We start from the raw sequence: 14404 nt of genomic DNA on the forward strand, positions 1-14404 counted from the left end.
CCTCTATAGAGGCCATATTTTTCAATGGATCTTCATGAAAATTGGTGAGAATGTTCACCTTGATGATATCTAGGTCAAATACAAAACTGGGTCATATGCCTTCGAAAACTAGTTCATTATTTCAAATATTAGAAAAACCTTGTGACCTCTCTAGAGGCCATATTTTTCAATGGATCTTCACGAAAATTGGTCAGAATTTTTATCTTGATGATATCTAGGTCAAGTTCAGAACTAGTTCACATGAGCTCTAAAACTAGGTCACTATGTCAAAAAATAGAAAAAACGACATCATACCCAGTTCATGTGGGGACAGGTGAGCGATTTAGGACCATCATGGTCCTCTTGTTTAAGATACTGCCCTGAAATTTGGATGACATGTACAGTTTTGCACACCAATCTTAAACCTGTCTTTCAGTGACCATGAATGTGACCTACTGACCTACTTTCTAATATTTTAGCATCAGTTTGTCATTTGAAACATGCGGCTCATATTACTCAGGTGAGCGATTCAGGGTCATCATGATCCTCTTGTTAGAGTTATGGCCCCTGAAATAATCAAAAATGCATATTTTCACATGGTGATGCACCTAGCTCAAAAAGTATTTGATATAAATTGATGAAACCTTGCATGAGTCTTTATCATGAATTGAACTTATGCACCTCTTATTTTTCATCTGGCTCCAACCCCTATTTTTAGAGTTATGACCCCTGAAATAGTCAAAAATGAATATTTTCACCTTGTGACGCGCATAGCTTAAAAAGCATTTGATGTAGATTCATGAAACCTTGCATGACTTTTAATCATGATATGAACTTGCGCACCTCCTATTTTTCATCTAGCTCCACCCCATATTTTTAGAGTTATGGCCCCTGAAATAGTTAAAAATGCACCTAGCTCAAAAAGTGTTTAATATGAATGGATGAAAACTTGCAAGAGACTTTATCATGATATAAACTTGCGCACCTCCTATTTTTTGGCTGGCTCCACCCCCTATTTTTAAAGTTACGGCCCCTGAAACAGACAAAAATGCACATTTCTACCTAATAATTTGCCTAGCTCAAAAAGAATTTGATGTAAATTCACGAAACCTTGCTTGAGTCTTTATCATGATAATTATGACCTTGCACACTTGGAATTCTTTTTGAGAACTTTAGTGCTAATTATAGAGTTACAGTCCTTGAAATAGCCAAAATAGTGGATTTTTGTTTAAGATGCTCATAGCTCAAAAAGTATATGGCCTAGAATAATGAATCCTGTTTGTGCCTCCACCCCCCACCCCCCACACCTCCCCATGAGTGGTGGGGGCATATAGATTTGCTCTTGTCCGTCCTTCCATCCATCCTTCCGAGAATGTTGTGTCGTGCCTAGCTCCAAAAGTATTTGACATAGAGTCACAAAACTTGACAGGAATGTTGATCAGCATGTGTAGTTGTGCACCTGGGATTTCGCGTCCAGATTCATTTAGTCATGTAGGAGTTATGGCCCCTGACTTTGTAAACATTGGTCATTTTAATGTTGTGTCGCGCCAAGCTCCAAAAGTATTTGACGTAGAGTCACAAAACTTACAGGAATGTCAGCATATGTAGTTATACACCTGGGGTTTCGCATCTGGATTCTTTCAATTGTGTAGGAGTTATGGCCCCTGACTTAGTTAAAAATTGGTCATTTTAATGGTGTGTCACGCGTATCTCCAAAAATATTTGACCTCGAGTCACCAAAGTTTACAGGAATGTTGGTCAGCATGTGCATTTGTGCACCTGGGGTTTCACGTCTGGATTCATTCGGTTGTGTAGGAGTTATGGCCCCTAACTTAGTTAAAAATTGGTCATTTTAATGTTGTGTCGCGCGTAGCTCCAAAAGTATTTGACCTAGATCACCAAAGTTTACAGGAATGTTGGTCAGCATGTGCAGTTGTGCACCTGGGGTTTCGCATCTGGATTCATTCAGTATTGTTGGAGTTATGGCCCCTGACCTAGGAAAAAATTGTCATTTTAATGTTTTGTAGTGCGTAGCTCCGTAAATATTTTACCTACAGTCATTATTTCACTACACAAGACCAGACTTCTTGTCCAGACTTACTCAAAAACAAGTTTGTGAAACTTGTATGTTAAAATGTACTTGACCTAGAATCATAAAACATTAGAGGATTGTTTTATAGCCTATGAAGTGTTCTCTTTAGGATTTTACTCAGCTAGGCCAGAGTTATGGCCAACTAAGTGAAAAATACACATAAGGTTCTTAAAAGTTTGTGTTGCAAACATATTAAAAATTGAATCTGAAACTGAATAATTAAACCATGTTACAGTGGCAGGAGTTGGGGCACCTGTGTCATATGGACACATATCTAGTTATAAAATGTTTGTTGAGGCTATATTACCCCCTTAAGACTGCAAACATTTGAATTATTGCCACTTATTTGTGACAAATGTACCAGTTGGGGGCACACCCTGTGTCCGACAGACACATTCTAGTTAACAAAAGCATCTAATTATCCCCCGCCGATGAAATCGGGAGGGGGGTATTGAAATGGCGTTGTCCGTCCGTCCGTCCGTCCGTCCGCAGCCATTTCTCAGTAACTACTTGGTAGAATTTCATGAAACTTGAAATAAACATGAACCAACATACTGCGATGATGCCCGTCAAGTTTTTTTTTTGATTGGTCAATTTCCCTCAGAGTTATTGCCCTTGATTTAATAAAAAATGTCCGTCTGCAGCTATTTCTCAGTAACTAACAGGTAGAATTTCATCAAATTTGAAGTAGACATGAACCAAGATACTGTGCTGATGCCCGTCAAGTTTTTTTTTTTGATAGGTCTATTTCCGTCAGAGTTATTGCCCTTGATTTAATGAAAAATGTCCGTCTGCAGCCATTTCTCAGTAACTAGCAGGTAGAATTTCATCAAACTTGAAACAGACATGAACCAAGATACTGCGACGATGCCCTTCAAGGTTTTTTTCGATTGGTCAATTTTCCATATAGTTATTGCCCTTTAATTGTTTAAAAATCCACAGATCTGTACATAACAAACCAACCAATTGGAAGAATTTCATTAAACTTCTTTCATTCTTTTCCATGAACATTTATTATAAACATGTGATGTTGTGTACCTACACCTGGTCACCACCTTACCTTGGTCCCCCCCCCCCCCCACCAGTTTTTTTTTTTTCTTTTTTTTTTCATTTTTCATTTTCTATCAATATTTATAATCAACATGTAAACTGTTGTGTCCTCACCCCCCCCCCCCCCAGCCCCACCCAAACAAACCATTCATTTTCTTTTAATTTGATTTTGACTAATGAAATTATTTGCTTCTTGGTAACATTCTTAACTTTTTGCTGGATATATTTTTTGCCGTTCCTCAACTCTGACCCTTTCGGCGGGGGATTCCAATTCATCGAATTTGCTTGTTAAAATTTGTTTTTACAAAATCCAGAAAAGTTATGCTACAAAGATGAATTAATTTCAATTTTAATATGACAATCATGTTGATATCTGATAGTATGCACTAACAGTTATGTCCACCTACCTGTTGGTACCAAGAAATGCTACAATATTTTTTCTAGTATTTAATATTTTAGAGGGTCAAAGTAATATAAAGCAGATGGTTATTACATCTCCTCTCTATGGTGTGGAGGCAGTGATTTAGTGCTTTCTATCTATCTGTATGTGACAAGGCTTTTCCTAAGAACTTCTCCAACACCATCAGGTGGAATTACACTAAACTTCACAAAAGTGACAATTACCAATAGTTTTGACATGTTCTGGTTCAGCGATCTTCAGTGGGATTATGGCCCTTTGTTCATCAAATTTTATGATATTTTGGCAACCTCTTTTGTATTAGGAGTGATCAGTGCCAGGCCTAATTAGTCCCTTAACTGGGGACTCACTGTGATGGGGCTGTGTCTGTTGTCTGGTGTTGGCATTTCATCTTTGAACAACTTCTTTTAATAAACACCACTTGATAGATCATCACCAGACTTGCTTCCGCTTGACTGAGCTTAAAATAGAAAAACATGTAAATGACTTCTCATGAACCGCTTGATCAGTCATCACCAAACTTGGTCTAAAGCATCCTTCTGGAGTCCTCTTTCAGTTATGTTTAAATGGTTCTGCTTGACTGATTTTAGGAGCTGCCAGAGCTAACAGTAGAAAAACTTTTAAACAACTTCTTCTCATGAACCGTTAAATGGATCATCACCAAACATGGTCAGTAGCATCCTTGTAAGGTCTTCTCTCAGTTTTGTTTATATAGTTGCGCTTGACTGAGTTTAGAGGATACCAGAGCTAAAAATGATAAAACTTAAAACAACTTCTTCTCATGAACAGCTTGACGGATCATCACTAAACTTTGTCTGTAGCATCTTGTAAGGTCCTCTCTGCATTTTGGTCAGATTGTTAAGTTGAACTAATTTTAGGGGACACCAGATCTAACAAAAAAAAGTCTTTAAATACCTTTTTCCTGTGAAATACTTGATGATTTGTCACTGACGAAAGGCGTAATGGAGACTTGCCAAACTTCTAAAAAGTCTCCCAAGTATGTTCAAAATGATTACACTTTACTGATACTAGGGGCTGCTAGAGCTAAAACAAGAAAAACCTTTAAACAACTGCTTTTCATGAGCAGCTGGATGGATTGTCACAAGACTTGGTCTGTAGCATCCTTGTAAGGTCTTCTCTCATTTTTATATGCCTGTTTGAAAAACGGAACGTATTATGGAAACGCCCCAGGCTGGCAGGTGGTTGGGCGGGCGGGCGGTGTCCACAGACTTTGTCTGGAGCATATCTTTTTCATACATGGAGGGATTTTGTTGAAAGTTGGCACAGTTGTTCACCGTCATGAGACGGAGTGTCATGCACAAGAACCAGGTCCCTAGTTCTAAGGGCAAGGTCACACTTAGAGGTCAAAGGTCAAATTCAAGAATGACTTTGTCTGGAGCATATCTTCTTCATGCATAGAGGGATTTTGATGAAACTTGGCACAATTGTTCACCATTATAAGACAGAGTGTCATGCGCAAGAACCAGGTCCCTAGGTCTAAGGTCAAGGTCACACTTAGGGATCAAAGGTCAAATTCAAGAATGACTTTGTTCGGATTTTGATGTAACTTGAAACATTTGTTCACACTCATGAGACGCAGTATCATGCGTAAGAAACAGGTCCCTAGGTCTAAGATCAAGGTCTTATCTAGAGGTCAAAGAGTACAAGAATGAAAACTTTGTCCGGAGCATTTCTTCTTCATGCATGGAGGGATTTTGATAGAACTTGGCACAAATGTTCACCAACACAAGATTGAGTGTCATGCGCAAGAACCAGGTCCCTAGGTCTAAGTCAAGGTCACACTTAAAGGGAAAAGGTCAGATACAAGAATGACTTTTTCCAGAGCATCTCTTCTTCATGCATGGAGGAATTTTGATGTAACTTGGCACAATTGTATACCATCATGAGATGAAGTGTCATGCGCAGGTCCTTTCTTTAGAATTACTTCCCTTAGTTGTTACTATAAATAACTTATATTGTAACTTTTTAGCTCATCTGATTTTTTGAAAAAAAATGATGAGTTATTGTCATCACTTGAGCGGTTGTCGGCGTCGGCGTCGGCGTCTGCGTCGGCGTTGCCTGGTTAAGTTTTATGTTTAGGTCAGCTTTTCTCCTAAACTATCAAAGCTATTGCTTTGAAACTTGGAAGACTTGTTCACCAGCATAAGCTGACCCTGTATAGCAAGAAACATAACTCCATCTTGCTTTTTGCAAGATTTATGGCCCCTTTTGGACTTAGAAAATATCAGATTTCTTGGTTAAGTTTTATGTTTAGGTCAACTTTTCTCCTAAACTATCAAAGCTATTGCTTTGAAACTTGGAATACTTGTTCACCATCATAAGCAGACCCTGTACATCAAGAAACATAACTCCATCTTGCTTTTTGCAAGAATTATTGCCCCTTTTGGACTTAGAAAATCAGTTTTCTTGGTTAAGTTTTATGTTTAGGTCAGCTTTTATCCTAAACTATCAAAGCTATTGCTTTGAAACTTGCAACACTTGTTCACCATTATAAGCTGACCCTGTACAGCAAGAAACATAACTCCATCCTGCTTTTTGCAAGATTTATGGCCCCTTTTGGACTTAGAAAATATCAGATTTCTTGGTTAAGTTTTATGTTTAGGTCAGCTTTTTCTCTTAAACTATCAAAGCTATTGCTTTGAAACTTGCAACACTTGTTCACCATCATAAGCTGACCCTGTACAGCAAGCAACATAACTCCATCCTGCTTTTTGCAATAATTATTGCCCCTTTTGGACTTAGAAAATCATTTTCTTGGTTGAGTATTATGTTTAAGGCAACTTTTCTCATAAACTATCAAAGCTATTGCTTTAAAACTTGCAACAGTTTTTCACAATCATAAGTGGACACTGTACATCAAGAAACATAACTCTATCCTGCTTTTTGCAAGAATGATGGCCCTTTTTAGACTTAGAAAATCATGGGTAGGACAATATTTCTATTATACAAAAAAAAATCAGATGAGCGTCAGCACCCGCAAGGCGGTGCTCTTGTTTTATAATTAACTGTAGGGAAAGACCACTTTTATGTGATACAACATAGATGTTACTTTCAATTTTTAGGTGTATTTCTACCAAGTAGAGAGTTTTTGTGTGGATTTAGAAAAACAAAAGAATGACAATATTCACTAAACAACCACAAAATTAAAATTCCATTTGCAAATACAGGTGCCATTGTAAAGAAATTTGCTGTGACGGGCGTATAATGTCACATTCTGGCACTCTTGTTTAGCTCGACTATTCATAGGATAGTAGAGCTATTGGACTCACCAGTGCGTCAGCGTTTGCATCCGCGTCCCGATTTGGTTAAGTTTTTGTATGTAATCTGATATCTCAGTATCCGCTAAGTGGAATGGATTGAAACTTCACACACTCATTTACTGTCCGATCTTACATGCTCTATGAAGGTCCCATAACTCTACTTTGCAGTTTTACAAAATTATGCCCCTTTTTCGACTTAGAAGTTTTTGGTTAAGTTTTTTCAATGTAAGCTGGTATCTCAGTATCCACTAATGGGAAAGGATTGAAACTTCACACACTTGTTCACTGTCATGATATGACGTGCAGTGCAGAGGTTCAAGAACTGTACTTTGCCTTTTACAAAATTATGCCCTATTTTCAACTTTTGTATCCATTCAATTGACAAGGCTGTTGAATAGTCGAGCATTGCTGTCCTCTGACAGCTCTTGTTTAAGAATAATTTTACTTGATTGGTTTTAGGGGCCATTACAGCTAAAAATAGACTTCTTCTCATGGACTGCTTGATGAATATTTACCAAACTTGGTCCTTACATGCTTATAAGGTCCTCTCTCAGTTTCTTTTAGATGGTTTCACTTTACTGATTTTATGGGCCACCAGAAGTAAAATAGAAAAAAACTTTGAATAACTTCTTCATTTGAACTGCCTCTTGGATCATCACCAAACTAGGTCTGTATCATCTTTATAAGGTCCTCTCCCAAATTAACTAAAATGGTTCGACTTGACTGGCTTTAGGGGCTGCCAGAGCTGAAACTAGAAAAAAACTTTTATTCTTTACTTATTTGTTTTCATTCATGATTCAGTGTGTCATACATGTATTCTGTGTCAAATAGTAAGTTTGAGGTGAGCAATTCAGGTGAGCGACTACATGAAAAATTCCCTCAAAAGCACATGATCTCATTGTTAGTAAACGTTTATTCTCCTGTATGGAGGCTATATTGGACTCATGCATGGCTGTTAATTCATCTATTCATATTTTGTGTCCATTTTTGTGTATCTTCTGATTGGTAGATTTTTATACAACTTGCTTCAGCCATCAAACCCATCAAGATCATGTGCAAAATCAAGGTCTCTAGATTCAAGGTCAAGGTCACTCTTGGAGGTCAAACGTGAAATAGCTTAACAATGTGTCTAGGCCATATTGTTTAAAGCACTTCGAAGATTTTGATAAAAGTAGCATTAGTTGTTAACCTCATCCAGCCAACATGAAGATTGCAGTATCCAGGTCATAAGGTCCAAGGTCATGGTCACACTTTGAGGTCAAAGATCAGATAGCTCAATTTTGTGTCAGCTCCGTATTTTTATCACTAGAAGGATTTTGATAAAAGGAAGCATCATTTGCTAACCTCATCAAGATGACACAAGTGTGCAACCTAGGTGTATAGGTCAAAGTTTAAAGTCACATTTGAAGGTCAAATGTTATGATCACAATATTTTACTTTCAATGTATCAAAAAAGCATCTGGAGGTGTTAATTGCCTTAAATGATAGCTCTGGTTCAGAAAGTTTTGAAACTATTTTGAATATTTAATTGTAAACTTTTCCACCACCAATTTTTATGTATCACAATTGATAGATCAGTGTTTCTGGAATTACTGCCATTTCAGACTTTTGCGACGGAGGTGAGGAACCAATTGGTAGTTCCTGTGAGCCGTGCCCCCCTGGCAAGTACAAACCTTCTGGAACTACAGGAAATTGTCTCCTTTGCCCTAAAAATTCTTACCAAGATGCTACTGGTCAGACTTCATGTAAAACCTGTCCTCCAGGAGAGGACACTAAGGGTGAAGGATCAACTAAAGAAAGTGATTGCAAAGAAGGTAAAACATCTTATTATTTACCTACTAAATTCTGTCAGATATGCAGCTTGTATTTCACAAGTAAATACGAACAGGCAGAAAAAATTCCATATTTCACTGTTAGCAACAAATATTCCAAAAATATGAAAAACACTTTGCAAAGTGAGATCCAAGTACAAAAATAAAATTTCTCTTGGAAATTGATAATTAGGCTGATTGCTTTGTTATAAGTTATTAAGAAGATGCACATTCTTTTATTTTGTTGCTATGGCAGCAAAAATATAGCTGTGGCAGGATATTGTCACAAAAAATATATATGAAAAAAGCGGATTCTGCATTAACTTTGAAAGTACAATAGGTTTTCATGAAAGTTCATTAAAAAGGTAGGAGACAATATGGAGAATACTCACATTATTTTATTATACCCCCACAAAACGAAGTTTGGGGGAGTATAATGGAATGAGCTAGTTGGTCGGTCTGTCTGTTGGTCTGTTGGTTTTCATGGTTTTCGGACGATAACTCATGAAAGGCTCGACCAATTTAAATAATTTTTGGTAGACCGGTGTAACATCAGAAAATACAGGTCAAGTTTGACTTTAGGGTCAGTAGGTCAAAAGTCAATGTCACAGTGACTCGTAACAGTTAAACAGTTTCTGGATGATATATTGAGAACACTTGGGTCTAGGATCATTATTTTTTGTACAAAGATGTAACATGATAAAATACAGGTCAGGTTTGACTTTGGAGTCAGTAGGTCAAAGGTCAAGGTCAAAGTGACCCTGAACAGTAAAAAAGTTTCTGGATGATAACTTAGAACACTTGGACCTAGGATCATAAATTTTTGTACACAGGTAAAACATAATAAAATACAGATCAAGTTTGACTTTCAGGTCAGTAGGTCAAAGGTCAAGGTCACAGTGACTTGGAACAGTTATACGGTTTCTGGTTGATAACTTGAGAACTCTTGGGTCTAGGATCATAATTTTTTGTACATGGGTGTAACATGATAAAATACAAGTCAAGTTCGACTTGAAGTTAGTAGGTCAAAGGTCAAGGTCACAGTTGCACGAAACAGTTAAACAGTTTCCGGATGATGACTTGAGAACACTTGGGCCTAGGATTATGAAAATTAATAGGGAGTTTGGTTATGACCAGCAGATAACTCCTTAGGATTTTGAGGTCAGTAGGTCACAGGTCAAAGTCACAGTGACCTGGAACATTTAAAATGGTTTTCGGACAGTAACTTCAGAATAATTTGGACTAGGATCACGAAAATTCATAGTGAGATTGGTCATGACCAGCAGATGACCCCTATTGATTATGAGTTCCAAAGCTCATTGGTCAGAGTGACCCAGAACATTTAAACCTTTTCCAGACAGTAACTTGAGAACGCTTTGGCTGAGGATCATGAAACTTAATAGGGAGGTTGATCATGACCAGTATTGATTTTGAGGTCAGTAGGTCAAAGGTCATGCAAGTTTGGCTTTAACATTGGCTTAGTTCTGTGACAAGGCTATATTGTGGGGGTATAATTCGTCACTCCTGTGACAACTCTAGTTTTCTCAGTTTATAGCTTAACTATACGAAGTATATGGAGAGCTATCCTACTCACCCCAACATCGGCGTCCTTTTGCGTCCCCACCTTGGTTAAAGTTTTTTTTACACTTTCTTTTTTCTCCTTATCTCTGTAATTACTTAAAGCTTAAAATAGTTATTCTTCATCATCACCCACATCATATAGCTTAAGGGCCATAAATCTCACACCAATATTTCATGAATTATCCCCCATTTTACTTAGGAGTTTTGATGCACTTTCACTATATCTCAGTTATTATGGAATGAACTTGAAGTGGTTGTTCCACATCATCACCCACATCATATGACACAAGGTGCATAACTCTTGCACCAATATTTTATGAATTATGCCCCCTTTTTGCATAGAATTATACTTGTATAGTATTTTGATACACTTTATCTGTACCTCTATTATTACTTACTATTTTTGACACAGACTCTATTGTGCAATATCTTCATCCACCATTGGAGTCTTTAAACACTCCAGTGACAGCTCTAGTTTCCTCAGGTGTGCCCAGTTTCACTATCCAGCATCGAAATAGTTGAGCACGCTGTCTCCTATGACAGCTCTTGTTTATCACCTTCTTCATGAGACTTGAGGCATAAATGGAACTAAATTAACCAGGCTGTAATAAAATCGGCCATATTCTTTCACAAACTTTTTATAATAAATTAAAATCTTATTATTCTAATTTCAAATTTTGTGAATTAAGTAAGAATTATTCAAAATTGATTTTTCTAATTTGTAACATTATTATACCCCCACAAAACTAAGTTTGGGTTGGGTGGGTATATAGGAGTGAGCTTGTCGGTCTGCCGGTCCGTTGGTTTTCATTGTTTCCAGATGATAACTCATGAAAGGCTTGACCGTTTTAAATGATTTTTGGTACACAGGTGTAACATCAGAAAATACAAGTCAAGTATGACTTTGAGGTCAGTAGGTCAAAGGTCAAGGTCACAGTGACCCTGAACAGTTAAATGGTTTCCGGATGATAACTTGAGAACACTTGGGCCTAGGATCATAAATTTTGGTACAAGGGTGTAACATCTTGAAATACAGATCAAGCTTGACTTTGAGGTCAGTAGGTCAAGGTCATAGTGACCCAGAACAGTTAAATGTTTTCCAGATGATAACTTGAGAACGCTTTGGCCTAGGATCATAAGATTGACTTTGAGATTAATAGGTCAAAGGTCAAGGTCATAATGACACGGAACAGTTAAATGGTTTCTGGATGATAACTTGAGAACGCTTGGGCCTAGAATCATGAAAAATAATAGAGAGGTTGATCATGACCAGCAGATGACCCTTAATGATTTTGAGGTTAGTAGGTCACAGGTCAAGGTCACAGTCACCCAGAACACTTAAACGGTTATCGGACAATAACTGCAGAATGCTTTGGCCAAGGATCACGAAACTGAATAAGGAGGTTGGTCATGACCAGTGGATGACCCTTATTGATTTCTAGTTCCAAAGGTCAGGGTGACCCAGAACATTTAAACATTTTCCATACAATAACTTGAGAACACTTGAGCCGGGGATCATGAAACTTCATAGGGAGGTTGATCATGACCATCAGATGACCTCTATCGATTTTGAGGTCAGTGAATTAAAGTTCAAGCAAGTTCGGCTTTCACATTGGCTTAGTTCTGTGACTAGGCCATATTGTCGGGGTATAATTCGTCACTCTTGTGACAACTCTTGTTTGTTTTGACATATGTTACTTAACTTATTATTTTCCTACTTAAACATGTCAGAATTTCTACTTTATCACTTTCTAAACAATTTGGTTATAAAACAGATTTTGCTTTTAGCACTTCGCATATGGGCTATTGTAACGAAACACCTTAGCTTCCTTTACTGATTAAGTGTGAAGCCCAAGCAACATTGTTCTTGAATAAACTTCTGTATTCTTAAGTAAATGATTTCGCCTTTTTGTTGGCGCTCAGCATTAAGAGGATAGTGCTAGAACTGGTCAGCCCGGTGTCAGTATAATGTGACTGGGTGGGGTATCATGCCACGTGTCTACGGCACCATATTCCAGTGAGGCAGCACTATAAAGTTGGGCATTGTGCTCACTGCTACAAGTAGACACCGTCGTTTATATGTCTGAAAAATTGTTGAAAAAGACGTTAAACCCGAACACACACAATAATTTTCATTGGTTAAATACAAAATTAATTTTCAAATTTGATTAGCTAATATGATTACCCTAGAGATTGTCCTTGAAAACTTATAATTTGTTTTAGAACAAAAAAAACTCAGTATTCATTACTATTTCGAACAAGAAACATCTAAAATAATTTGACATTAGAATACAATTTTGATGCTTGTCTTAGATGTGTACTTCTTGGATAATATTTGAAATCTATGTCTTTAATAATATTTGAAAAGTACATCTTTAATGATATATTGGAATATTGGACTATTATACTAAATTATTTATAAAACATTACAAATTGGTGTCCATCATAAAATAAAAGAATGAACAATTGAACCAAAATGGAGTTTGTCATTCGTGCAATCATACTGGGGCAATGACCCTTCTAGATATCTATTGACTGATCGGTCATCGGTGATCAGTTACACTTACCACTTGAGTAGTATTTCCCAACAAACCAACAAAGAACTATTTGGTGCCACTGAACCAACGCACATAGAACACAATAAGTAGAATATTCACATCCTTTTATTTTGTTACAATGGCAACAAATGTGCTGTCTTAACTTAGAAAATGAAAGAGATTTTTAGCTCCTTTTAACATAAAATGCTCATGGCCAGCTTTAAGGATCGTTGGATGTCTGTCTGTCTGGCGTCATCAGTTTCTTTAAGAAACACCTCCTCGTAAACTACAAAGCAAATTTCTATCAAACATCACAGAAATGTTCCTTGGATTGTCCCCTTTCACAGTACTTCAAATCCGTATTGACCATGCAGAAATGTTAGATGCAATGGCAACCAAAAGGAAAAGGTGCATCATTTTCACGCAAAGATATTTTTCCACAAGTCATTCTGTTTCCATAAAAAACATGGCCTCCAAGGAGAGGGGCTAGTTTTTCCTATATGGCTTTATAGAAAAGTTAGAAAGTCTTCTTCTTTAAACTGCTTGCCCAACTGGAAAATAATTTTACAGCAATGTTCCTTAAGTAACCCACCACCAGATTCCTTCATTAAGAGACATGGCCATTAGATTGGCGAATGTCATTGGGTGGACTGGCCTACAGGTGATCGGGCAGATGGCATCAACTTTTGGTTTCTGCTTAGTAACTTGCATTAAGAGTGACTGATTCAAATGAAACTTGGTATATAGGTAGCTTACATAGAGACAAAGTTTGGGATTGAATTTGAGGTCACTAGGGTCAAGGTCGTTATTGCTAAGTTTAGAAAAAAAATGGTTTCTGCTCAATACTTTTAATTTGTGTTGATGTATTGAAATTAAACTTGGTCTGTAGGTAGTTTATAGAAAAACCAAAGTTGGGATTATATATGGGTCAAGTTCAAGGTCAGCATAACTTAATTAATCTTCATACTTGTAAAATTCCACCATGATGCTGTGGTCTAGAACATTGCTACTTTTTTGTGTTGTGGAACAAGTGGGTCCTGGTTCAAACACCACAGAGATCCTAATCTTTTTTTGTTTTGTGATAAAAAGGTCATTTTAATGTCATTGGGTCAAAATCAAGGTCACAGTTACTATAATAGATTTTTTTCTCAGTTTGATCATCAAAAAGGTGGTTTATTGTTTATAATTTTAGTTTGGACTCGCATACTGTCATCAAACTTTATGTAATGTGTTTTGAGAATTCAAACAGCCACAGCAGAGTAATGGCCCTTTTCTCAACCAGAAACAGTGGTATACACATTATGAAACTAGGCTCTTTAAGAACCTGTGGTATGCACTTTGTGAAACTGATATCTTTCAGAAACATTGGTATGCACATTTGAAAACAGGTCTCTCTGAGAACAAGTGATAGACACATTCTGAGACTAGTCTCTTTCAGAAACACGTTCTTAAACGTGTATCTTTCAGAAACAGTGGTATACACATGGAACAGGTTTGTCTACCTGTATACACAATCTGAAACTGGTCCCTCTCAGAACCAGTGGTATACACATTCTGAAACTGGTCCCTTTCAGAACCAGAAGTATACCCATTCTGAAACTGGTCTCTTTCAGAAACCTTTGTCAGAAACAGTGGTATACACAATCTGAAACAGC

The 14404-nt window shown here is 37.2% G+C and overlaps 1 protein-coding gene across 1 annotated transcript in view; it reads left to right on the plus strand.

Moving 5' to 3' along the window:
- Positions 1–14404, plus strand: part of LOC123562051 (proprotein convertase subtilisin/kexin type 5-like) — a 110262-nt gene that overhangs the window by 69991 nt on the left and 25867 nt on the right. The window contains exon 23 of the mRNA XM_053533205.1: positions 8425–8634. Within this exon, the coding sequence (XP_053389180.1) occupies positions 8425–8634 (210 nt within the window). The remainder of the gene's footprint in view (positions 1–8424; positions 8635–14404) is intronic.

The sequence above is a fragment of the Mercenaria mercenaria genome, chromosome 2 (genome assembly GCF_021730395.1).
Source record: "Mercenaria mercenaria strain notata chromosome 2, MADL_Memer_1, whole genome shotgun sequence".
Lineage (NCBI taxonomy): Eukaryota > Metazoa > Mollusca > Bivalvia > Venerida > Veneridae > Mercenaria > Mercenaria mercenaria.